At 43.1% G+C, this 25,809-nt stretch overlaps 1 protein-coding gene across 1 annotated transcript in view; it reads right to left on the minus strand.

The window, feature by feature from the left end:
• Positions 1–2,705: 2,705 nt before the first annotated feature.
• Positions 2,706–25,809, minus strand: part of LGR5 (leucine rich repeat containing G protein-coupled receptor 5) — a 153,154-nt gene continuing 130,050 nt past the window's right edge. Inside the window, exons 14-18 of the mRNA XM_028131178.2 lie at positions 9,592–9,663; positions 8,660–8,785; positions 6,843–6,988; positions 5,119–5,202; positions 2,706–4,097 (exon numbers count right to left, since the gene is read on the minus strand). Of these exons, the coding sequence (XP_027986979.2) occupies positions 3,007–4,097; positions 5,119–5,202; positions 6,843–6,988; positions 8,660–8,785; positions 9,592–9,663 (1,519 nt within the window). The 3' untranslated portion in view covers positions 2,706–3,006. The remainder of the gene's footprint in view (positions 4,098–5,118; positions 5,203–6,842; positions 6,989–8,659; positions 8,786–9,591; positions 9,664–25,809) is intronic.

Consider the following 25,809-nt stretch of genomic DNA (forward strand, 5'->3'; position numbering starts at 1 on the left):
ATGCTGGGCCTCCAACCAGTACTTGGTGGTTTCATTTTCTAACCTGTAAGGGGAGATCAGGAAACACTGCTGAAGCTGGGAGGGTCTGGCCCAAAGTGTTTATAAAAATCATTTCATATCTTACGTTTTGGGGAATAGAAACCGAAGGGGAACAGTGTATTTCCTTATGCCCTGGGAGTTTCATGTCCTTATGTTTTGACCTTGACATGGTCATGGAATATGGTGTGGCTTTTTTTTTTTTTTTTTTTTTTTTGGTTCTGAATAATATCTTTCTTTTTTTCTTTTAAAAAATCTTTATTGTTGACAGTATTACATAAATAATATTTTTAAAATTTATTTTAATTTTTATTGAATTTATTGGGATGACATTGGTTAATAAAATGATATAGGTTTCAAGTGTAAAATTTTATAATATATCATCTATAGTTATATATATACTAGAGGCCCAGTGAACGAAAATTTGTGCACTTGGGGGGGGGGTGTGTCCCTCAGCCTGGCCTGTGCCCTCTTGCAGTCTGGGACCCCTCGGGGGATGTCCGCCTGCCAGCTTAGGCTTGCTCCCCAGGGGATTGGGTCTAAGCTGGCAGTCAGACATCCCTCTGGCAGCCCGGGAGCCCTTGGGGGATGTCTGACTAAAGGCTTAGGCCCACTGGGGAGCAGGCCTAAGCCGTTAGTTGGACATCCTTAACACTGTTGTTGTGTTGAGTGTCTGCTCCCTGGTGGTCAGTGCACATCATAGCGACCAGTCATTCCACCATTAGGGTCAATTTACATATTACCCTTTTATTATATAGGATACAGTATATATAATTTTAATTTTTTTATTTTGCGAGTACGCTTATTAAAGCTGGGGACAGTGAAACAAAGGAAGGGCTTAGGGTAGAAGCAGCCACAGGAGACCTAGGCGAGGCTGCTTTGGCTCTTCAGAAACGTTATAGGAAAGAAGTGAGCCAAGGTGGGTCTGCTGTCACCTCACTAGAGAATAAGAGAAAAAAGCAATACGTTTTCTTTAAAGGAAAATTTTATAGAAAAACCATATTCATATTAAATAATTTTAAGGTTGATTTGGTATTTATATATTTCTTTCTATTTTTTTCTTTTCACATTGCACAAGAAATAGGTTCTGGCTATGAAATCCAAACTATTCCTGGGACAATCAGCTTCACCGAGTCATTTGTCATGACAAATGGCTTATCAATCACAGTTAAAACAGTCCAGGATTTGGTAAAGACATTTTTTTTTCATTCTTGTGAAAGATTTACTTCTTAAGGTAAGTCCAAAATATCTAACATATTGAGGTGTAAATACTTAGACAGCAAGTGTACTTTACACATCAAAAGTCAAAAACATTTAGGAGACCACATATTTGCCTATGGGCTCAATAAAAGATTTAAAAATATTTTCTTTTATAGTCACACATTTTATTACAAATTTCTTTATTTTGTACCCAATAGAAAAGCAAGTTTGGAATCTATTTACAAGTACTATACATTTACATATATTATATACAGTTAATGAATTTAAAGAAAATGGGCAGAGAAACAATATATATGGAAGAATATGCCACTGTACATGGTTTATTATCATGGTCCTTTGTATTACTGAATCTTTACTGTAGTAATAAATACAGTTCTATATTTACACATATTATAAAACATCTCATAAATGTATTTCTTTCACTTCCAAGTTAAAACATCTGATCAAAATAAACATGCTTATATAAAAATAAATCTACCTAACAGTCTTTTGGTTTGAATGTATTGAAGCTAATATAGTATAATAAAGTTACGAATTAATCCTTTGACCTTTAGTATTTAATAATCTTGCCTCTTAAAATACCTAACACATGTATTAAATATGGAATAAGCAGAGAAGTCATGTTCCTGACATCAAATGAGTCGATCCAAAGACAACACAGCTAAAACCAAGCTAAATAAACAGGGTAACATGTTACCAAGTCTCTGTTGAGTCCAAAGTGATTTCAGACATTGTTGCTAGAGCTACTAGAGATGCATGTGTGAGAAGTTACGTCAGTGGATTTAATTTAAGTCATGTCTGCATTTGATCATTACCTTAAGATACACATCAGTTTGAATCAACTGATAAAACCTCTTCCGAAAAATGTGCCCTCGCCCAGGAGAAAGAAAGAAAGAAATCCCAGGTTGCTTACCATAGTCACTAAGTGTGTCCATTGCCGGCAATGGACTTTCCTTCTGAGTTCTGGGCGCCAAAGAGTTAGAATGAATTCAACAAGGCATATCTCACCTGGAGAGGATTGCCTTCACGGCAAATTTAAGAATTTTAGTTAATCTTCCTCTCAAAATATTTGTAAGCAGTTTTATTCCACTGAGGATGGAACCATCTAGTGCTGATAAATAACATCCGGCATTTCTAAAAATGATGTGAATGTGAGCAAACTAATAATGCCTTACGTTATCCATTCACTGGGTCGGGGGCGGGGGGGAATTGGGGACATGGAAGGATCCTTTTTGAGGAAAGGCAAAAGAGGACTAACACATCTCCACGTGGTCATTAAAATGAAATCCTGTTGGTTACAACTGTACTTGGTACCATAGGCCACTTAAAACCCTTATTTTCCTAATACTCCCAACCATCTTTTCATCTTTTGAGGAGTTGGGGGGTTGAAAAGCCCTTTTGTGAGTAAGGGTTCCCCCCCCCCTCCCCGCTTAGAGTGATGCTTTTAAAAAGAATTCAATGGAAATAATGGAGACTCTCTTCTGAAAATGTCAATCTGCTTAAATAAAACATGGGCTTCCCTAAATAGTGTGACTGACCTATCTCTTTGCTGAACAAATTATACAAGCAGCATTCAGACTTATTTTTCACTCCCGTCTCCATAGATTTTCAGCTTTTTCCCCCACTGAGAGATTTTTCTTTTTCTTTTTTTTAAATCAAGTTTCAACTCTGTTTAGTTACTGCTCAGATATACCCGACCTCACATGTTGGGGTTTTCAATGTTTGGAAACTTCTCCTCTGGCCATTTCCTTAGAGACAGGGGACAAATGCCACGGATGAAAGGTGGCAGCTTTCAGTCCTCGGAGCGGCGGAGGGCGACCCCGGGTCGGGAGGCAGGTCGTAGGCGAGGCCGGCCCCGGCGAACGTCACCAGGGCTTGGGTTGAGTCGCAGGACTGTTTCTCGGCGTCGTCGTCCGAGTTAATCAGCATCAGGCTGGCGCGCTTGGATCTGGTCCAGAAGGGGGCTCGCTTCCCCAGGCTCCCCAGGTCCTCCTTGAAATGGGGGTTGAGGAGGATGTAGAGGAGGGGGTTGAGGCAGGCCGGCAGCGGGCCGACCACCAGGAGGATGAACGCGACGACCTCGGGGCCGAGGAAGGCGAGGTTCAGCAAGGACGAGAAGGACAGGAAGGCCACGGGGCAGTAGAGGACGCAGTTGGTGAAGAGCAGCAGGGCGACGTGCTTCACCATGGCGCAGTCCCACCTGCTCTCCAGGCCGCCCTTCTCCAGGCTGCAGTAGAGCCTGGTGTAGGCGGCCGTCATGGCGAGGAAGCACAGGGAGTTGAGCAGGACCAGGGCGACCACGTAGCCCGCGGCGCGGGGCTCCCCGAAGGGCAGCGGCAGGCAGAGCGGGGAGGCGCCGTACCCGCCGCCGCCGCCCAGCAGGGGCACCGCGGCGACCGCCAGCGCCAGCCCCGCGCACAGCAGGGCGGCCGCCTTCAGGCCGGGGAAGGCTCTCGGCTCGAGCTTGGCGGAGCTTTTCCCCGGGAGCCCCCGCTCCAGGGCCGCCAGCGTCAGCAGGAAAACGGACGACTCGGCGGCAAACGTGGCTAAGAACCCGACGGCCCGGCAGCCCGGCCCCTGCTCCCACCGCGCGCCGTGCCGCGCGAAGCTGCCGAAGGTGACCGCGTCCACGCCGGCCAGCACGGCGCTGGCCACCCCCGCCAGCATGTTGGCCGCCGCGATCAGCCCGACGAGCAGTTTGACGGGGGAGAGGTCCAGCGGGGCCCGGAACACCGTGCACGTCACCAAGGCGTTGCAAGGGAGGGCCACCGCGGCGACGGCCCACACCCCGATTCTGATCAGCCAGCTCCCGAACAGGCACTCGCACAGTCTGAAGGGGCCTAGGAGTCCAAGGAAGAAAAAAAACAAAAAACACAACTGGGTGTGAAATGGCAGCTCACACCTTTTGCCAAATTACCTCTTTGTTTCTCTTATTACGAGACCGAGAGTGGCCAATAGCAGCCGCAGGGACACACTGTTTCCTTGTGGCCCCTTCTTCCACCAAGGCCATGGGTCAGCGCACCACGCGCTCCTGTTTTCAAGCTGCACACAGACACGGGGCTGGGGAAGGGAAAGCACTTTCCTGAAGGTCCCCCGAAGACAGCCGTGCTGGGCCAGGTAAAAAGCCAGGTCTCTGGGGCTTTTCATTATGATCCTCCCCCCCCCCACCCAGCCCCCACACTTCCAGAATGCTTCAAGAAGATTCTGTAAGCAGAGAGGGGGATCCTTCAAGAAGATTCTGTAAGCAGAGAGGGGGATCCGAGGGAAATACTCCATAATATTAGAGGAGGAAGCATGAATACGATGAAGGCATGTTTCTTGAACATCTTGTCTTGGGCTTAGAATGGCATTGGATGTTGGAGAGCAAGGGACATTCCAATTGTTGGAAATAAAATGTTAACCTTCCCAGCTGTCTCTCTCTCTCTTTTTTTTTTTTCCAACTGGTCCATCCTGTTTCTGGGAATGGGACAATTTATGAAGTCCACACATACAGATATTTTTTTACTTGTATGTGTAAGCCATTATTGGTTTTAACCAAATGGCTACTTAGGGAAGACTTAAAAGAAACCCCTTTCAAAAGTCAGGGATTACCGGAAGCAAGGTGGTCGCATACTAGCTTAGGCTAAATTGATAATACGTGAAAAGTTACATGTGCTTCTCGCTACAGTTTCCATTAACCTGAATCTGAAGTCTCCCACGAAAATCTTGTTTATGAATGGAGACCGACTCCAATCCATGGGGAGGGACCCTGAGGAGCCGCAAAGGTGGCCCAGATTTTGCTTTGAAGTGTAGCCACGCGCCATTGCCGGCTTCAGAGTCAGTGGTGGGGACTGCAGCTGAGGCCGCGCTGGCCTTTCTCACCTGGGGAAGGTGAGCACTGCACCGCACGGAGGGCTTTCCGCTCTTCCTCAAAGTCAAGCAGCAAATCTTCCAGGTCACGCTCATCTGCGGGAACGAGAAGTGCTGGAATGATTAGTCCTATCTCTCTTGCCAGGGAGGAGGCTCCTGGATTGCCCTTGAACATGATGTGTCACAAAGGAGACGGGGCGGGCGTGGGGTGGGGGTGGGGGGGTGGTCAGACATCCTGCTCTTTTCTGGGCTCTGGCTCTCTTAAGAGTCAACTATAAAGTTGCCTTTGGGTGTCCTACTCAAGCTACTATGCGATAGAGTATTCCAGCAAAACTGGGGGAGGGAAAATAACTTCGGACTCCTGGTTATAACATCTACTAGTAAGCTCTCTCTTTTTGTTCCTGTCCCCTGGAGCTCACGATGTCCCCAAATTGCACAGACCTAAATTAGATAGATATATATATATATATTTTACTTATATGTAAAACTGTTATTTGTTCTAACCAAAGAGCTTTAATAAAATTGGGCCTTTCCAGTGGAAGAACCACTTTATCCAATTTTCTAACACTTAGATTAGCTATAGTGCAAATGCTCTGGGCTGGGTTCTCTGATGGTGCTTGGTTTAGGTAATCCATGACACGGGAATTTTGTGATCTAACACACTTTCCCAAAGATGCTGATTTCATTGATCTGGCGAGGGCGGCACAAGTCATTTTAGAAAGCCTCCAGGTGACTCCTGGCCCAGGGTTGAGAATCACTTCCTTGAAAATAACCTCCATGAAGAACCTTGTGTCTCTTGCTCATTGTGTACATCTAGGGCCTAGAACAGGGCCTGGCACATAGTAGGCACTCTAATTGTTTTACTGTATTTTCTTAAGAGCAAAAACTAAAAAGCAAGAACGAGTGCAAGGCCCATACTGTGGCCTAAAACAAAAAGGCGGAGGGGCAAAATCTCAGCTCTTTAAACCCATGTGCGGGAGGAAATGTGAGGGTTATGTGCAGACAGACTGAATCACACTTGCGTGGGAATCAACAAATCATTCAGGCCCAGGGGAAGAAAAGCCGGTCTGTTCAGACTCTGCGCAAACATGCAAGGTTGGCAGGGGCGGGGGCCTGGGGGCTGCCCAGAGCGCTTCCTCATCACCACAGGTGCGGTGGGAGGTGCATTGTTGTCTCTTTAGGTAAGGTCTTCAAGGCAAGCCAAGTGCTTCACAGACATGATCTCATCTCACCTTCCCGACAGATACCCGTGTGCGGGGAGCAGGGGAGAATGTTTTGGAATTAGTTAGATAGGAGGTTGGGTTCTTAAGCCCTTCCTGCCGAAATACGGGGGCGTCTAAAATGCCTGTGTCCTCCCCGTGAGAATGGGAACAGAGTCTGTCTTCTGGAGAAAAGAGCCCAGAACATGTTTGAGAAACATAGCCACAAAGGCGAAGCCCCTTTAAAAGCTTACGGAAACGTCAACGTGAATATTAATAATTACCCCATTTTTATACAATATATGCCAAGGAAGATGTAATAAACGTAAGAACTAAAAATTCACGTACAGAAAAGATGAAGTTTTAGAATGAATGCCCAAGGAACTTCCTCTTTCTCCGGGAGTCTCTAACAGTGGGATGGACTCCCAACTTGCTGGGCTGGTTACATAGGGAAGTGCCTGGAGTTCAGACGATCTGTCTGAGGACTTTTCGAGACCCTTCCAGACACAATTTCATCACCGGAACAGCTGGTCTTACCTTGAACTTGAAACATTCCAGCGTCTTTCTTATGAAGATCATCTGTACTGCTGTTGTCACCTTTATTCCACTGATTAGAAATTTTATAGACATTTTCACACACTCCAAATGCACAGCACTGGTAAGCATAAGGCATTTCTATAACCCTGAATAAAACCAAAGAAAAAACATACACTTAAAGAAGTGAATTGTAAAATAGTGTTCGTCTTCTTTCACTCAATAACTCTGATTTTGGGTTTTAGCCTTAATAAATAATCTAAAATATTAACTATGTGCACAGAGGTTTTATTACAGTGTTATTTATAATAACAATGGAGTTACGGTATTAAAATTATTGCTATGAAATGTTAATAATTGCTGAGGTTGAGTGACAGGTATATTATTTCCTCTATTTTTGTGTTTAAAAACTTCCATAATAAAAAGGTTAAAAAATGACTGCAAGGAAAATTCTAGCACCATTAAAAGGTGCTTATGGGCCCTAACCGGTTTGGCTCAGTGGATAGAGCGTCGGCCTGCGGACTCAAGGGTCCCAGGTTCGATTCTGGTCAAGGGCATGTACCTTGGTTGCGGGCACATCCTCAGTAGGGGGTGTGCAGGAGGCAGCTGATGGATGTTTCTCTCTCATCGATGTTTCTAACTCTCTATCCCTCTCCCTTCCTCTCTGTAAAAAATCAAAAAAAAAAAAAAAAGAAAAAAGAAAAAGGTGCTTATGGGCCTGGCCATGGTGGCTCAGTGGTTGAGCGTCTACTTATGAACCAGGAGGTCAGGGTATATTTCCGGGTTGTGGGCTCAATCACCAGTAGGGGGTGTGCAGGAGGCAGTCAATCAATAATTTTCTCTCATCATTGATGTTTTTATCTCTCCCTCCCTCTCCCTTCCTCTCTGAAATCAATAAAAATATATGTTTTTTTAAAAAGGTGCTTATGCCTTAACCGGTTTGGCTCAGTGGATAGAGCGTCGACCTGTGGACTCAAGGGTCCCGGGTTCGATTCCGGTCAAGGGCATGTACCTTGGTTGTGGGCACGTACCCAGTGGGGGGTGTGCAGGAGGCAGCTGATCAATGTTTCTAACTCTCTATCCCTCTCCCTTCCTCTCTGTAAAAAATCAATAAAATATATATATATTTTTAAAAAGGTGCTTATGGTATGAGAATATATTAAGTGATGAAAACATAAAAGTTTGTAAATGTACTATGATTCTAACAAATAAAAATACATTGGAAACAGAGTCTAGGAGGGAATAACATAAAAAGCTGTTTAGGAGGTACTTTTATATTTTAACCCCCTCTTTCAGTTTCCAAACTCTCTTTTGGTGTTCTGGTTTTAAAAGTATATAAAAAGTACTTTGATTAAAAAATACATGGATATAAATAATCTCTCAAGGGACTTCTTTACCGATAACAAGCATAACAGGTTTTAAAGAGCATTACTTCCTCAAGCAAATATTAACTTCATAAATTTTGTTAGAACATATACACAGGCTAGAGGTATTTAAAAATGTAAACAGCAGTACATAATGTTATAATGTTATTTAATTATATGTCCAAGTTTATATCCAATGGATCAATGCTTTTCAAATCTTTCCATGAACTCAGTGGTTCTGGGAGGCTCCTTTGAGAAACAGGAAATGTGGTCAGGAAGACCCACTCTCCCACCGGGGGGGCTGGTCCTGACAGTGCCCCAGGGGGAGGGGACTGGAGGGCATGAAATGCAATTCAGAAGTGTCCCATGACCTCATAAATTTTGAAAACCACTGTAACACGTCTGCTATTTCACATGACCACAAATGTATCTTATTAGTTTTAATGACAAACTCACTTGAGTTCTGGAAAGTTTTCAGATGATATCAAGCTCTGTAAGGCACGATTTCCTGTTAATTTTAAGTGAGTTAAACCATGTAACCCGGTTACAGGAAAAGACGACAGACGGTTGGACGATAGGTCCCTGCAAAACATCAAACAACAACGGGCTTTTAGTCTGTGTTAGCAAAGAACGTTCACGTCAGAAAGCAACCTAAAGATTACTACCCTGTTCCGTAAAAACTTCTAAGCTGGGTTCTCACTTGTTATGGTAAAAATAACCATTTTCCCAACTCCCTGTAACCATTTTGGTTACTTTTTACAGTCAGAATGACAGGGGGGAGTGGTTTAATCACATCCAAATTGGAATTTCTATATTCAGCTTAGTTTTGCTAAAGGGGGGATATACCAAATGAAGTGGCAGGTGCTGCGTCTAATTTGAAAAGTGATGCTGACTGGATTAAGTTAGGGATGAGGGGGAAAATGTTGTTGGGTATGTATTCCCCTCCTTCTCCTCTTTTTTTTTTTTTCCTCCTTCTCCTCTTAACTTCTGTCTGACCAATTCCTTCTTCTCTATTAGAGAAGGGAGATGGAGGGAGGAAAGAGCAAGAGGTGGAAAGGGAGGCAGAAAAAGAGACAAAGGTTTTCTATTAGTCAAGATGGCCAACTCTAAAACGAAAGCCCTTTAGAACTGAATTGATAGCTATTCCATTCCACCTGATCGCTCAGCAAAAATGGAAAATTTCACCTCAGTAATGAGAACAGCTGTCATCCAGATCTTCAGTTATGCACATAATGGCCCACATGGCCTTGGAGCGGCAGGGGGCTCCTCTCTGGTCTGATACAGCTCTAGTGTGAGGAACACTGAGGGCTGGGCAATCTGTGCACTGCAGGGTTAGATGGCCCCTAATTATGAAGAGACCAGCCATAGACAAGTAATAAAATACTCACAGCTTTCTTAGAGATGGCAAAGTAGAAAATGCACTGGGGTGAATAATGGCAATTTTGTTCCAAGCTAAATTCCTATTTAAAAGAAAAAGTGAGAGGATTACGTTAAAAAAAAAATGACCTTGTGAGGTTTTACGATGTATATTTATTCTAACAAAAATTAATTTTCATTCAGGACAGGAATAATTAACTTATAAAATCACCCTTCAGATAAAGATATTAATAGTATAAAATGATTAAACAGAGAACTTTAAAGGAACCTTGTTTAAATTAATCACGAAAAATTATTCAAGTGAATATTTCAGTTTTCACTGTCTTCTTGCTAAAAAGTTGACTTTAACATGGTTGCAAATTTTATTAGCGTATTTCTAAGATTAGTGGGGGTAAGAGAATGGGAAGACACAAAGGTACTTCCTTTGACAAGCAGGTACATTTTAAGTTAAAAAATGTCCCTGGGTATGTAATGAAATTCAACCAGAATTTGTCTACATTGCCCATATATTCCAGGCCTTAAGAGAAACAGAGATTCTTTCAAAAAAAATTGCCAGTAAAGGAGACAGACATTTAAATTCTTAACTGGGGAACGAATAAAAGAGGGCCTGCATATGCTGGAAATAAAATCCTTTGATAACAAAGAAAATCTATAATTTATGGAGAAATAAAATTCCCTCACTCCTCCTCTCTCTCTCTCTCTCTCTCTCTCTCTCTCTCTCTCTCTCTCTCTCTATATATATATATATATATATATATATATATATATACACATATATATACACACACAAATATATATACATATATATATATATATATATATATATATTTAAATATAGATAATTTCACAGGAATAAGAATCTCCACATTTAAAAAGAGGAGCAATGAACTTGAATTTTTTTTTTAAATGCCTAACTAAAAAGGTAACAAAAGTGTAGACATTTGAATAAATTGAAAGTTATCAGCGATCCAAGCTGGCACCTCCTCCCAGGACCAAACTGAAATTACAACTAACTTATAGAACAATCAACCTGAATAACCAACTGAAGGCCAGCTGAACAGACGTCTTATAACCAAGGACTCACAGAAGAATCCACATTGAGCCTGGTAGGGAGGAGGGAGACACGAAAAGGGCTGGCCCCGCTGCCCCTGGTGGCGGCTGAGAGTCTGGAGGGATAGCTCCATTGCGGGCGCTTCCCCCTTAAGAGCAACGGGTGTCAACCCCATGCCAGTCTCCCCAGCCTGGAGCACCAGAGCTGGAAAGAGGAGCCCATATAATATGTGGCTGTGAAAATCAGGAAGAGATAGGAATCTGCTAGAAAACCAGGGGTCCTCTTAAAGGACTAGTGCACAAAATCTCATTTGCAGCCACTCACCCTGGGCTCTGGCAGAGGGAAGGCGACTGAGAAGGTTTGTAGCTTCAGGAAGAAGGCTAAAGGTACGGCTGCTCACTCATCCTTTAGTGAGTCCTCACCCACACCACATACTGACACCATCTTTCCTGGGTCAAAGCACTCCTCTCCATACAGCGTCAGCCCAAGGGAATGCACTAGCCCCACCTTCCCGACTCCCTGTGACCTTGCAGTTCCAAGCTCTCTCCCTGAGAAGGAGTCTGCTGGCTGCTGCCAGTCTGGGCTCATGGTGCAGACTTTCTTGGAGGTCTCTTAAGGAGGTTCGGTGGACTCAGGGTGTCAGAGACAAACAGGAAAAGTCTAAGTTGTGTGACTCTAGAGTGAGGATCATTTTCCCCCCATGGGAGATCCACTGGCCTCATCCTTCCAGCTCACTGTCTGCACTGTGGAGGAGTCAGCTGGGTGCCGCCATCCTGGGCCCATGATGCAGCTTTTCTTAGAAGGCTCTCGAGGAAGTCGGGGCAGGCTCAGGGGTGGCAGAGACAAGGGCCATTGTTCTCTTACGCGCTGGCACCACCATTTCTGTGCAGAGACCTCCCTCGACACGACCAAGTATTGGTCTGTTTTAACCTGATGATCTCTGCTGGCCTCATCCTGACGACTCCCTGAGACCCTACCCTACCATAAAGCTCCGCAAACCCCTGGTGGGTGGCAGCTAGACTTGGTATACTTTGAAATATTTTCTGAGTGGCCTCAGACCCAGCACTGGAGCCAAGTTTGAATCTGCATCAACCTGGTGAATACCACTGGCTCCTACCTGGTGACTCACTGAGAACCCACCTCATGCAATTCACATACTGCCAGAGGCCCTTTCAGTGACTGAGCCTAACAGATAGAGGCAGATTTCAGGGTTTCATGGGCCTTTTGATGACCTGCCCCAGGCTTGGTGCTGGTAGAAACTGGCCTTGGTGTGTACTTTGGCCCCTCCCATTTGTACCCAAACCCAGTAGAGACAGCCACTAACTGTGGGTCACTCTGTAGTTCCAAACAGGTAGCTCAGGGCTCTTTACAGGCAGCATCTGACATTGACCTACACCAGAATCCTTCCTAAGAGGCCCTAGAACCAATACAACTAGTGGTGGGCTTCAGACCACATCAGAGCACGACCCAATTAGTTCCACCAGTGGCACACCCACAGCGAGATCTTGGTAGGCACAAGACCCTGATGGAGCAAATTCTACTTCCTAGGGTCATCCTCTGTAGTTAAGGTCAATCCTCACAGTCAGCCAGCCTGGGGGTTGACCCCACCCTTGAATGGGGAAAGAGCAACGAAGACTTAAGTACAATAAGAGGGCTCACATAATCCATACAAGGGACATTCCTGGAGCACCTAGTTCAGGGAGATTGTGCCACTGAGCCCCACATGACCCCTATTTCATAAGGCCACCATATCAAGACTGGGAGACATAGAAGATCTACCTAATACAGTAGGTCCTTGGGTTACATCGGAGATCCGTTCCTACCGCGTGACATAACGAGATTTTTGCCGTAAGTCAGAACCCACCTACATAAGCACCTACGTCACTCATATGGAGCATATACACAGCAGTAATGAAGCGAAACAGTAAAAAAATTTAAAAGAAAGGTAACAATTCCTGACCTTTACTTGTGGTAAATAAATAATAAAAAACATAAAGCACATATGTATATACGTCAAAATGACGGAACATTTTTTTTTTTTAATATAAATAAACGGGAGATGGACGTAACTCGAGGACTGCCTGTACACAGAAACAAATACAGAGAGGCAGGCAACGTGGGAAGACACAGAAACATGCCTCATGTGAAAGAACAGGAGAAATCCCCAGAAAAAGAATGAAATGAAATGGAGGAAAGCAATCTACCAGATACATAGTTCAAAACAATGGTTATAAGGATGCTCAGGAAACTTCGTGGAAGAATGAATGAATATAGTGAGAACTTAAACAAAGAGACAGTAAGCATTAAAAGGGACAAAGAAACCATAAAGAAGCAGCCAGAAATGAAGAATAAAATATCTGAAATGAAGAATACAATAGAAAGGATTAATAGTAGGTTAGATTAATCAGAGGATCAAATCAGTGATTTGGAAGACAAGGTAGTAGAAAACAATCAAAGCAGCAAAAAGGAAAAGGAATTTTAAAAAATGGGGATATTTTAATGGACCGCTGGAACAATATCAAGTGTAACAACATCTGCATCATAGGGGTACCAAAATGAGAAAAGAGAGAGCAAGGGATTGAGAACTTATTTGAAGAAATAATGACTGAGAACTTCCCAAAAGGCTATTATTTAAAACTAGAGGCCCAGAGCACGGATTCGTGCACATTGAAAGGAAATTAATTAGAAGGTGGCCGGCGAAGTGGGACTGGGGTGAGACAGGCCAGACATATCCTGGAGCCAACCTCCCGTGGTCCCTCCCCGGCCAGCTGAAGGGCGTCTGCAGAGTGAGTGGGTTCCCTCTGGCAGGTGGGGTCCCTCGGCCTGGCCTGCAAGGATTGGGCTGAAACCAGCAGTCCAACATCACCCAAGGGGTCCCAGAGTGCGAGAGGGCACTCTGCAAAGTTGCTGGCACTTGGCAGCTCCTGCGTTGAGCATCTACCCCCTGGTGGTCAGTGCACGTCATACCTACTGGCTGGTCAGCCGGTCACTTAGTCTTTTATATATAGACTAGAGGCCTGGTGCATGAAATTCATGCATGAAGGGGGGTCCCTCAGCCCAGCCTGCACCCTCTCCAATCCGGGACCCCTCGGGGGATGTCCGACTGCCAATTTAGGCTTGATCCCACAGGCAGTCAGACATCCCTCTCTCAATCTAGGACCAATGGCTCCTAACCACTCACCTGCCTGCCTGATCACCTCTAACCACTCTGCCTGCCTGCCTGATCGCCCCTAACCACCTCTGCCTGCTGGTACAACACGAAGTCCTGCTAGGTTTAAAGACCAAAATGAGAAGTTATGGGGTCATTCATCACGTTGCTAGAGGACAATCATGCTAAGAATTTACAATCTAGTAGCAATCCAGATAGATATATAAATAATTTGTTATAAAATAGAATAATAAATGAGAGCCCCCTCCTCAAATCTTAATGATTATGATCTACATATTACTTTACAAAAAGAAAAATTTATTGCCACATTGTCCACCTTGCATATTCTGATTCCTCACTACTGCCTACTCAAAAAGAGTGTTAATCAGGTAGAGATTTTAAGGTATCACAAACACCCTCTGAAGTTCTGCATGGAAGATGCTCATCACATCTATTATCTGAGCCTCTATTTTAGCTAACATATAATTCCACTGATGGCTCCTATTTGTCACATGCAATAGTATTAAAATACTGGCATTTCTAGTGAACCATGATTGTCCTCTAGCAACGTGATGAATGACCCCATAACTTCTCATTTTGGTCTTTAAACCTCGCAGGACTTCAGGACTTCGTGTTGCCTTTGTAGTGCTGCTAAGAAGGCACTCTATCCCCAGGGGAAGTCAAGCAGACAGCCCATCACTATTAACAGACTCCCTGGGGACTTTTTGGAGGTCTCAGCTTCTAGCCTTTCCTGATATTCTTCCAAATGCAGCACAGGAAATAATGAACTGGGGGATGTAAATTTCTTTTCTGTTCCTAAAGGCTAACCTATGGATGATTCTGTTTGCAGAATCCTAAACAGATTCACCTCAAACAGATGTCATGATAATTTTTCTGTGAACACGAGACTTTGCAATCTCATTGATCATTTGTGTTTCTTTCAAATGAGAGAGAGAAAGAAAGAAAGAGAGAAAGAAAGGAAAAGCAAAAGAAAAGAAGAGGCCCAAAGAAGTCAATTGTTTAGGCTGAGGTCACAATGTTTAGAGGAGCTAAAGAGTTTCTTTGGTTTTAGACTACTGTATAAGTAGTAGGAACAGAATGTAGACTGTGATGCTAGTATCATTGTACTTTTTCTTTTTTTGTCCAAATGATGTTGGACCTACGTCCAAAGACAATTCCTGATCAGTGAAGAATCCAAGTGGAGTTTAAGAAAGGAGGCATCTAGATTTGAACCGTCTGGATTAAAACCCTGATAACAGCAACATAATGGCCACTTTGTCCAATGAAGGCTTGAAAGCATCCCATTACAATTTGTGGGATTAAAAGAATGGCTGTAGTACTGGCCTGGCATTTGTGGTATTAGTATCTCCCTGCATGATGGTGTATGAGGCAGGAAACCGCTTCTAGAGATCTACTTCTGCTGTTAAGTATCTGGATGACCTTAACCTAGTTACTGATTTATGCAGATCTCCATTTTATCATTTTTTAAAGAGTCTGACATTCTGTAGAGATTCTATTTGCTCAAAATCTTGGTAGTTTTACATAACCCTCGATGGTCTGAAACAAAATGATTTTAGAATTGAACTCTGAGAGCTAGGTACTACATTTCCTCCCAAAGTTAAAGGTGGTCTGGCCCCTTCACTCACTATCAGAAATCTGTTGGGGCAAGAGTCAGTACACTAAAAGAGGAAGAAGGTCTTCTGGTTGGTGGCCAGTGTATGCTCAATCTCAAGGAAAGTGATTTCCAGATAACGTAGTGAGTGCTAGGATAGGTGATTGTCAACCAGACTAGTTTTCTCCAGAGACCTTCCCAGGCCTTAGATGCCACAGGTCAGGAGACAATAGCTTGTTACCCCAGAGATGCCCATAACTGGCTGCTTCCTCCTTTCCCAAGTCCCACGTGGGAACCGATGTGATGGTGACAATGTGATGGTGACAATGTGATGTGATTTAGTAAAAGCACAGCAGATAACAACTGCCCCCCTTTTTAATTCTAGAAAAGACCCCAGTAACTTTCATATGAAAAAACTGTTGTTTTTTTTAAGTTGTAAATATAAAACATGCTTCCCAGTTTCATTAGCATTTAATTTGGTTTTGATGTATGTATTTTCCCTCCTCTTCCTCCCCGCCTCCCTTTAGAGGCATTTAATCTCTAGGGTCAAGTACTTTCAAACAACCATGATCTCAAATTGTAATAAAAGACTCACTTTTAAAGAACTTGTAAGCATATATGCATAACCCATGGACACAGGCATAAGGCCTGGGGCTGGGGGCGGGAGCGGATTAGAAGAGGTCAATGAGGGGAAAAGGGGAACATGTGTAATACTTTCAACAATAAAGATTTTTTAAAAGACACATTCTTAGTAGAGGAAAATCTTGTTATAAGCCCCTCTCTACTCAACTAATATAACGTTTTTAGAAAACTACAAAAAATGCTCAAACAGTTCTCTTAAAAAAAAAAAAAAAGATTGTTATTTCTATAGCCACAGGTGTGCAACAAGTTCACTTTTGAACAAAACAAAGGGGGGGGGGGGGGGGGGGGATTTGAGGAGGAAAGAGGGGTTCCAAACAGTGAAATTACACAAAGTTGTTCCTTATTTCTGAAGGAGGAAATACAGTTGCTGCATAGGCAAGCATCTTGATGAGCAAACCTGTATAAAGTACCTGTTTTGTGCTCGTCACAATTCCAGGGCTCTTGAAGATGCAATAATACATGAACTATCATAGTCCCTGATTGGGTGTTTTTATACTGCCCTCACTATTTTTATGTATGTTTGAGGATTATCATAATAAAAATATTTACTGATAACCAGATTCCAATATTATATGCCTAGAAGAAAATGGATATGTGGGATATCTACCCATAATATAAAATTATATATTACATGAATATGTAATATTGGTAGATATGGATCTACCTACAAGTGGTGGAGTGGGAGGAGAAAACATGCTGGCTTGGGATAAAATGACAATTAAAAAGGGGTTCAAATGCGGGACTTGGTGACATGACCATGGATCTTCAAGCAGAAACTTTCCTGAATGTAGCTGGTGATCCCTTCCCAAATGGGCACATCTATCTGAATTATAATACCCTCAACTCCACCCACGTTATCAAGAGAATCAGCAATTGCTCCAAGCAGGTCTGGCTTTAAATAATAATAGGTCATAGAAACAACCTAGTGAGTTCCTATTGGTCACTGACCAAATGAGCTCCTAATAGAAACATCAACTCATAGTGAGGAAGGAAAAGAGAGCGAGGGGAAAAACTGAGAGAGAGGAAGAGAAAACAAGACAAAACAAGATGAGAAGAAAGAACCTGCTATAGGCTGCGATAGCCATGCTCTAATCAGAGAGAGGGAGAGATGGACGGAACCGCCCTGACGCTCGGTCTCTGTGCAGCCTAACGCAGCAGGAGCCAGTGCATCTCTTCCAGCAAAATGTTCCACTAAGGTTTTCTGACAAGCGACTCATTTTCTCCCTGAAATCCAAAGAACTCAGTGGAATGATTCTTTGTGATCTGGTTGAACCCTTTTGAGAGAAGACGTCACCTATGAGACTGCAAGATGCCAACTGTCACCCTCACCTGTGCTAATCAAAGGTGAGCACTTTGGCTCTGAGTTTTTCTAGGGAAGTGACATTCCTATTGATTATTCGTCCAATGTTTGCACCTACAGAAAATGGACACACTGAAAATGCATAATGGCAGGTTGAAATATTTGTAGATTTTCTGAAAAAGCAGAAAAGAAAAAAAAAATCCCAAGATGAACTCTGGTTTGCCTTTTGATAGCCCTCTCTTTCCTGCTATTTAGTAGACAGAATTTGTACAGCTTTTGCCCACCCAAATTAATGAGCAGTTGGATATGACAATAAGTGGGGTGGTGGTCTCTTTTACATTTAAAAAAATGACAGTATTTCTCTGAAGAAACACTTTTTTGCTTAAAACACTCAATTTATATGAACTAATGTAAAGCCAATCTTTCAGGAACAGATTCACTACATACACTATATTGGTATGTCACAAACTGCTAGCCACCAATGGCATGTCTGTATATGTTAATTGCACCTGTCCAGGCCACTTTATATAGAAAGTCTTAAAGTCACCTCCAGCCAGAGTTGACTGCATATGTGATTAAGGAAACTTGGAGAAAGACTAAATCTTTGGGGGTTGGAGAAGAGGTTTGAAATGTCACTTTTAATGGCTATCTTACTTGAAATTTATTGTCATGCTTATTTTAATTATACAATTACACTGAAAAAACTGTCTTTGCTTGTGGGCTAATTAACTACTCAGTTCTGTAATGATAGTAATAATAATAACTCCCATTTATGTGATGTTTAGCCAGGCTCTCAGCTAATAATGAACATGTAATATCTCCTAATACTCACAATAAGCCCATGATGTTGATTATATTATTACACATGAGGAAACTGAGGTAGAGACTTTCTGTAAGTTGCCCAGTGTTGTGCAGCAGTCAAGAGTGAGGCTGGGGTGTTTGGCTCCAGAGCTCCCCTTTTAAACAGCACATCATCCTTCACTACCTGTGCACACTAGTACATGTTGATTGAAATATAGATCCCTTAGTCTATCACTCAAAACTCTTCACGCTTCAGCTTACTTGACCCTTTCAGACTTATCTCTTATGTTTCAAGACTTGTCCACACAGATCCCAGACTCTGGACCAAATGAGACTGGCCACTTCCCCAGACTTCCTGAACTTTCTCCACTTCACAATTTTACAAATGGTACTGCCTCAACGTAAAATGCAGTCACTTATTAAGAAGTGACAAACATTTATCGATCAATTACTATATACCAAAAACTATGTTAATCTATTTACATAATTATATCATGAGTGCAATTATGTGTAATAATACTTACAGGTAGTGTCATCCCGATGTTACAGAGGAGGAAACCAAGTCTTAGGGAAGTTAAGTATCTTGTCTAAAACAACTAATAAGCAGTAGAGTCATAACCCAAACTATAACTCTGTCTGACTCCAAGGAGCCAGCTGTTAACCAGACATTCTAGGCTACATCTATTCCAAATGCTAATTTACATTATAGTTGTTTGAGAGTAAGTTTCACCCCTTTTGCTAGGACCAAAGGCTAGATTTTGTATCTCTGAACACCTCAAACCCTTCCCCCAACTAACACACACATAGTTTTGAGTAGAATGTTTGCAGAAGTGACTAAGTAAAAGCAAAGAATTCTAAAGTAAAATGTCAATTTTAAGGCTTCTAGGAAGTGATTTTTTTTAAAAAAATAATTTTTTATTTTTCAATTACAGTTGACATACAATGTTATATTAGTTAAGGCTTCTGGGAAGTCTTGAATGCCTGGGAGGAGCACCCTTCTCCCACCTCCTCTAGCACTACCTATGATAAATGTGCACTATTTTTGCCCGTGGGTAGATTGAGAGGGAGCAGACTTGCAGAAAGAGCCAGTGTGTGTGGGGTCCTCCTCTGTAGAGCTCTGCCGGATCCCAGGTGGAAACGGCTCACAATCCCTCACCTTGCTCTGAAGGCTGTGTGTAAAGTACTGTGGTTTGTGAACATATTGGAACTAACATTAATTCAGGCTTCTCAGAGATTATAAAGCCCCCAGAGACTGTCCAACTAGGTAACATTTTTAAAAGGAGCATATTCCCTGGGAGATTCCTTTTATTCCTATTTACATTGCCAGCAGTCAGTCTGAGGAATATGTACTTAAAATAAAGAAAATTATTTAAACACTAGAGGCCCGGTGCACGGATTCATGCACATTGAAAGGAAATTAATTAGAAGGTGGCCAGCAGAGTGGGATTGGGTGGGACGGGCCAGACACACCCTGGAGCCAATCTTGGTCCCTCCCTGGCCGGCTGCACCTGGGGCAGCACAGGGGCTTGAAGGGCATCTCTAGAGTAAGCGGGGTTGGGGTCCCTCCGGCAGGTGGGATCCCTCAGCCTGGCCTGTGGGGATCGGGCCAAAACCCGCAGTCCGACATCCCCCAAAGGGTCCCGGAGTGTGAGAGGGCACTCTGCAAAGTTGCTGTTGCTCGGCAACTCCTGCATTGAGCATCTGCCCCTTGGTGGTCAATGCGCGTCATAGCTACCAGTCAGAGAGTCTGCCGCCTGATGGTCTTTGTGTACCATAGCTACTGGATGGTTGAACAGTCAGATGGTTGCTTAGGCTTTTATATATATAGATACCACAGACAGAAGATAAGCCTGATTTTGGTTCTAAAAATGGACAAAGACTCAAGTCAGCAAAACTTGAGACCACTTTTAATTTTGTCTGACCCATTTGATGACATGATGCTTTGTGAAAAATTATCAGTGCCTGTGGTATTACAGAGAATTAACTACCATCATATACATGGAAAGAACACCCATGAAAAGAACACCAGATTCAAAGTCAGGAGATATGGATGCAAGGTCATGTCAGACTGTCACTTGAAAGCAGAGTAAGCACAAGGAAGTTATCTGGTCTCTATGAGCCTCATGTTCATATGAAAAATGGGGATGGTCTGCGTATCAATACAAGCAATACAAAATCAATACAAAATCCCACATGAAATACTTTGAAATCCGTAAGTTCTACAACATAAAATGCATTTGTCAACAGAGGCAAAACTGTAGCCAACATAATGACATCCTATATAATAAAAGCCCAGCAACTGAACGGTGGAACAATCAGAACGACTGTTTGACCAGTCGCTGTGACTTGCACTGACCACCAGGGGGCAGACACTCAACACAGAAGCTGTCCCCTGGTGGTCAGTGCACTACCACAGTGGGAGCACCACTCAGCTGACCGGGATGAGTGGCTGCTCCCACTGCAAACCCTGGGCTGACGGGCAGGAACCGGGCTGCAATCATCGCCTCCTCACCCCAGGCTCCTCCTCCTCACTTCCTGCTGATGCCTCCAGATGCCCGCAGGCCGGGCAGCACTGCCACCGGGCTCTCAGAGCTGACCCTGGAGGCTGGGAAGCAGGTTCATGGCCACCGCAGGACTTAAGCCTACTCGGCCGCCACTCAGTGCTTTGGCCCTGGGCCCAGCCCTGACTGGGTCCTCTGGAGAGGTGAGTGCTCTGGCTCCACAGAAGATGATGGACCAAGGATCCACAGCCACTTGGCTGACCACGATGAGCTGTGCTCCCACAGCGGGCCGGTCTCCGCAGGCCACGCCCCCCACCAGTGCACGAATCCCGTGCACCAGGCCTCTAGTATTTGATTATAAGACAGAATAGGGTTTTCCTTCTCAGCTCATCCTTTTTCTCCTACCTCTATTCAATTATTTAACAAATATTTACTAAGTGCCTAAAGTGTGCCAGACACTGTATTAAATGCTGCGAATACAGTGGCAAACTAGTCAGATAAGATACCTTGTTGGGGAGGGAGCAGGGAGACAATAAGTGAATGTGTAAATAAATGAATGAATGATTTCAGATGATGCAAGGACTATGAAGATAATGATAACAATTACAAAAGAACTTTCTTTTTTTAAGAGTATATATTTTATTGATTTCAGAGAGGAAGGGAGAGGGAGAGAGAGATAGAAACATCAATGATGAGAGAGAATCATTGATTGGCTGCCTCCTGCATGCCCCCTACTGGGGACTGAACCTGCAACCCAGACATGTGCCCTTGACTGGAATTGAACCTGAGACCCTTTAGTTCATAGGCTGACTCTCTATTCCCTGAGCCAAACCAGCTAGGGCACAAAAGAACTTTCTGAGGGGATAACACCCGGGCTGCAATCTGAATGATCACACCCAGTCTCTGGTACAGAAGAAAAAAAGTGGGAAGAGTACTCCAGAAAGAGGCAACAGCAAACAGCAAGTCCCTAAGGCCAAAATGATATTGGCATGTTCAAGACACAGAAATAAGGCCCCTATCTATATACACTGAGTGGCCAGATTATTATCATCTCTGAACGCATAATAATCTAGCCACTCAGAGGGGGAAAAAAAAAAATATTATATATATATTAGAAGCCTGGTGCATGAATTCGTGCATGGGTGGGGTCCGGCCAGCTTGGCCAGGGGGAAGGGACATGGGCAGTTGGCTGGCTTGCCTGCTGGTCAAACTCCTGGTTGAGGGGACAATTTGCATATTAGCCTTTTATTATATAGGATATACACTGAGTGGCCAGATTATTATGTGTTTGGAGATCATAATAATCTGGCCACTCAGTGTATATAAAGAGGTAATATGCAAATTAGGCTGGGACGCCATAATGGGTCACGACCGGACAGGAGGAGGTTGCGCATGCAGGTGAGGCCTGGAGAGGAGATGGAGAGAGACAGGGGCGCCTGCCCGAACTATCGTGGTGGCTCCAGTGGCCCGGAGCGGACACAGGCAGGGGGCAGGGGGGGCCTGGGGCAGAAGTCAGTCGTGGGTCCCGGCTTCCCGCAGCACCAGTCCGACCTGACTCCCGCGGTGTGCCTCCTCGCACGGCGGGAGGCGTGGTGCCTCCTCTCGTGGTTTCAATTGTGTGCTGGGCTTCTAGTAGTAGTATAATGAATGAAGAGGAGGGTGTTACCAGGTAAGTTGGGCAGGTAGGACGCATGGAAGGGTCTTGGAGATTGTGGCAAGGAATTTAGATTTATTCTAAATTCAGTGGAAAGCCATCGGATAGTTTTAAGTAGGAAGATGACTTAATCTGACTGCATGGTCAGAATCTTTGCTAAGACCAAGGAAAGAGGCAGAGTCTTTGTTAACAGTATAGCAATCAGTTTTTTTGTTAAGAGAGACAGGCAATATTTAGTTTTAAAAAAGTTTTCCACAGTGGAGACTGGCAGACATTTCAAACTCAACATGTTCAAAATTGAGATTTCTCTCCAACAGTCCTTCCTCTTTCAGAAATAGTCATTATATGCTTCTAGTTTTCAGAACAAAAACCACGAAGGCATCCTTGATTCATTCAAGTCATCAGCAAAGCCTGAGGCCATTTCTCACCTTCTTCACTGCTTCTACCATGGCCCAAGTCCTGCTCATTCCCTGCCCAGACCATTGCAATGGCCTCCTACCTATCTCCCTGCTTTTAGCCTTGTCTCTCTTCAGGCTATTTGCAACACAGCTGTCAGAGGGAGCCTATTAAAATAAAAGTCAGATGATATTATTTCTCTGTCCAAAACCCTCTGTTGTTCTCTTATCTCAGAGTCAATGTCAAATTCCTCACCATATCCTAGGAGGCTTGATAACATCTTCCCCACTTATCTTTCTTCCTACATTTCCTGCCAGTTTTCTGCTCCCTTACTCTGCTCCGGCCACACTGGCCTTTTTGCTGCTCCTTGAACACTTGTGCCTACTCCCGCCTCAGGCCTTTGCTTTTCCTGGCCCTACTGCACAAAATATATTCTCTAGATACCTATAACACTTTCTCTTTTGTTCTTTTAGGATTTTACTGAAATTTATCTTCTCAATTGAGGTAGGAATTTAATTGTTTGGATAAACCAATACTTTTTTTAAATGAATATTTAGTGGGTGTAACTCAAAGCCAAACTTGGCTCATTTTTATCCTAGTGACTTCTGCAAAATAGCCACCATTGTTCACTGAGTAAACAGACACAGTCTGATGGTTTTAAAAAATGCTACCTGGAATGACATACAGTGCCATTTTGATAATGCACTTCTAGGCATAAACTTACAAATTCTTCTTTGTATTGAAAAGTTTACATTAAGTTAGTCTTTTCTGTAAACATAATGATAGAAAATAGAGGATTCAACTTGCTGATCTGAAGCACGATGAAGGCCAACTCTGTCCAAATATTACCTGATCGCTGGGATATAGTATCCTCATTATTATATCATTGCCTTTCAATGGCTTCCCCACTGTCCTTGGGATGAAGGCCAGAATTTTTACCATGGCCACATTGTCGGGACCCTACATGTCTCTCAACCCCATCTGATGTCCCACTTTCTCTTTGCGCCCTGACTTCCAGATATTCTTCCTCTGCCTTAGGACTTTTGCAGATGGTCATCCTTGGGCCTGGAATACTCTTACTTCCTCTTCTATGTATCTTGCTAACTCCTATACTTCAAGTCCAAAAGCAACCACCACTTCCTTGACCCTGACCTTGCTCAACAGGTCAAACACTCCAATCCCTTCTTATGTACTCTTATAATAACATAGTCCTTTCCTTCAAAGTGTCTATCATAGTTATGAATTTACATTTATTAGTTTGATTCTTTTATTATTTTTTTTATCTCACTCACTAACCTGTACACGGACAAAGATTGTGTGCATATTTGCTCTCTAATCCCCAGCATCCAGCAGAACTCCATGCCCATTTAAAATATTCGGTAATTATTTGTTAAATAAGTAAATGGATGAATAAATATCAAACTAACTAACTAAATCACAGTTTAGGTTTTTAGGGTCTCAATCAGCTTTTAATAGAATATCATCATTATCTTTCCATATCCGGAGCTTTCTGATACTATCATTATTTCCATGGCTTCCAATCTGATGACATCCCCCCAAATACTAATAATGCATAGTTCACATGTGATTTTCAGCTTTCACTAAGCTTTCACATTCATTTCTACATTCCACTCAAGTTACCGATAAAGACTCTGGAGCTCAAAATGTCACATAGTTAACAAGACACAAGTCAAGGCTAGAATTCTAACCATGCCAAGGCTCCTGGAAAACATAAGAGGGAAGATAAGAAACTGAAAATTGGGCCCACTTCTGAAGGTCCCTGGGGAAAGATATATTAAAATAGAGGTATCTCTCCAACCCCCAACAAAAGCGATTTAATTTATTAAAGGGTTTATTTTATTAAAGTTGAGTTAGATTGGGTCACATAATTATCTGACCAGAGAGTATATGAAAGTGTAAAAATGGGGAAAAAGTTAATCATTCCAATTTTATGGCTTAGACAATAACCCTCACCAATTTCTCCTTTATATATCTGTTTTGCGATTTTTCTTTATACTATATAAGCACCAACTTAATATACTATCCTCTATTTGTATACAATGCAGCTTAGCACTCTACTACCCAAATGCCTCCAAAGATGCCAATAGAATGTGACACATACTCTGATGGCTGCATGTCTGAGTCCCCTGAATTCCTCCTGCCTCTTAGACCTCCAGTCACTCACCAAACTCTGCCAGTTCCATTTCATCTACTCTTCTACCACAGGCCCATGGAATCATTCACCTGGATTATCATATAATCTTCCTAAACAGTCTTTCTACCATCAGTCTCTACCCATTCATCTCATTCTCCAAAGAGATTCTTTCTTGAATAGAAATGGAATCATGTTACTTTTCTGCTTCTATCCTGCTCTGTAGGGTAGACTCCTGTATAGCAGCTTATCCACTGTAGTCACTGCTGATTCTTGAAGTTGATCAGCCTGGGTTCAATCCCTCCCAGTGACTCCAACAGCAATCAAGGCTCAACTACAACAGGTCAGTACACACAGCCTACACACAGTGTGCACCTCGAGTGGCCAGCCCAGGTGATGGGGGAGGCTGTGCCACTGGGCCCTATAGGACACCTACTACACAAAGCCATTCTACCAATTCCAGGAGATGTATCAGCTCTACATAATGAACAGAAACAGACACAGGAAAGCAGACAAAATGTGGAGACAAAGAAACAGGTGCCAAATGAAAGAGCAATCTCAAAAAAGAAAAGAACTAAATGAGATGGAGACAAGCAAACTACCACATACAGCGTTCAAAACAACGGTTATAAGGATGCTCAAGAAACTTAGTGAGAACGTCAAGGAATTTAGTGAGAATTCAACAGCATGAAAAAGACATAGAAACTATAAAAAAGAACCAGTGAGAAATGAAGGATATACTTACTAAAATGAAAAATAATTCACAGGCAATCAACAGTAGTGTAGATGAAACAGAATCAAATCAGTGATTTGAAATACAAAGTAGCAAAAAATACCCAATCAGAACAGTAAAAAGAAAAAAGAATAAAAAAAAAGTGAAGATAGTATAGGAACCTCTGGGACAACTTCAAGCAAAACAACATTTGTATCATGAGAGTGCTGGAAGGAGAATAGAGAGAGAATGAACTTGAA

Source organism: Eptesicus fuscus, chromosome 7 (assembly GCF_027574615.1).
Source record: "Eptesicus fuscus isolate TK198812 chromosome 7, DD_ASM_mEF_20220401, whole genome shotgun sequence".
Lineage (NCBI taxonomy): Eukaryota > Metazoa > Chordata > Mammalia > Chiroptera > Vespertilionidae > Eptesicus > Eptesicus fuscus.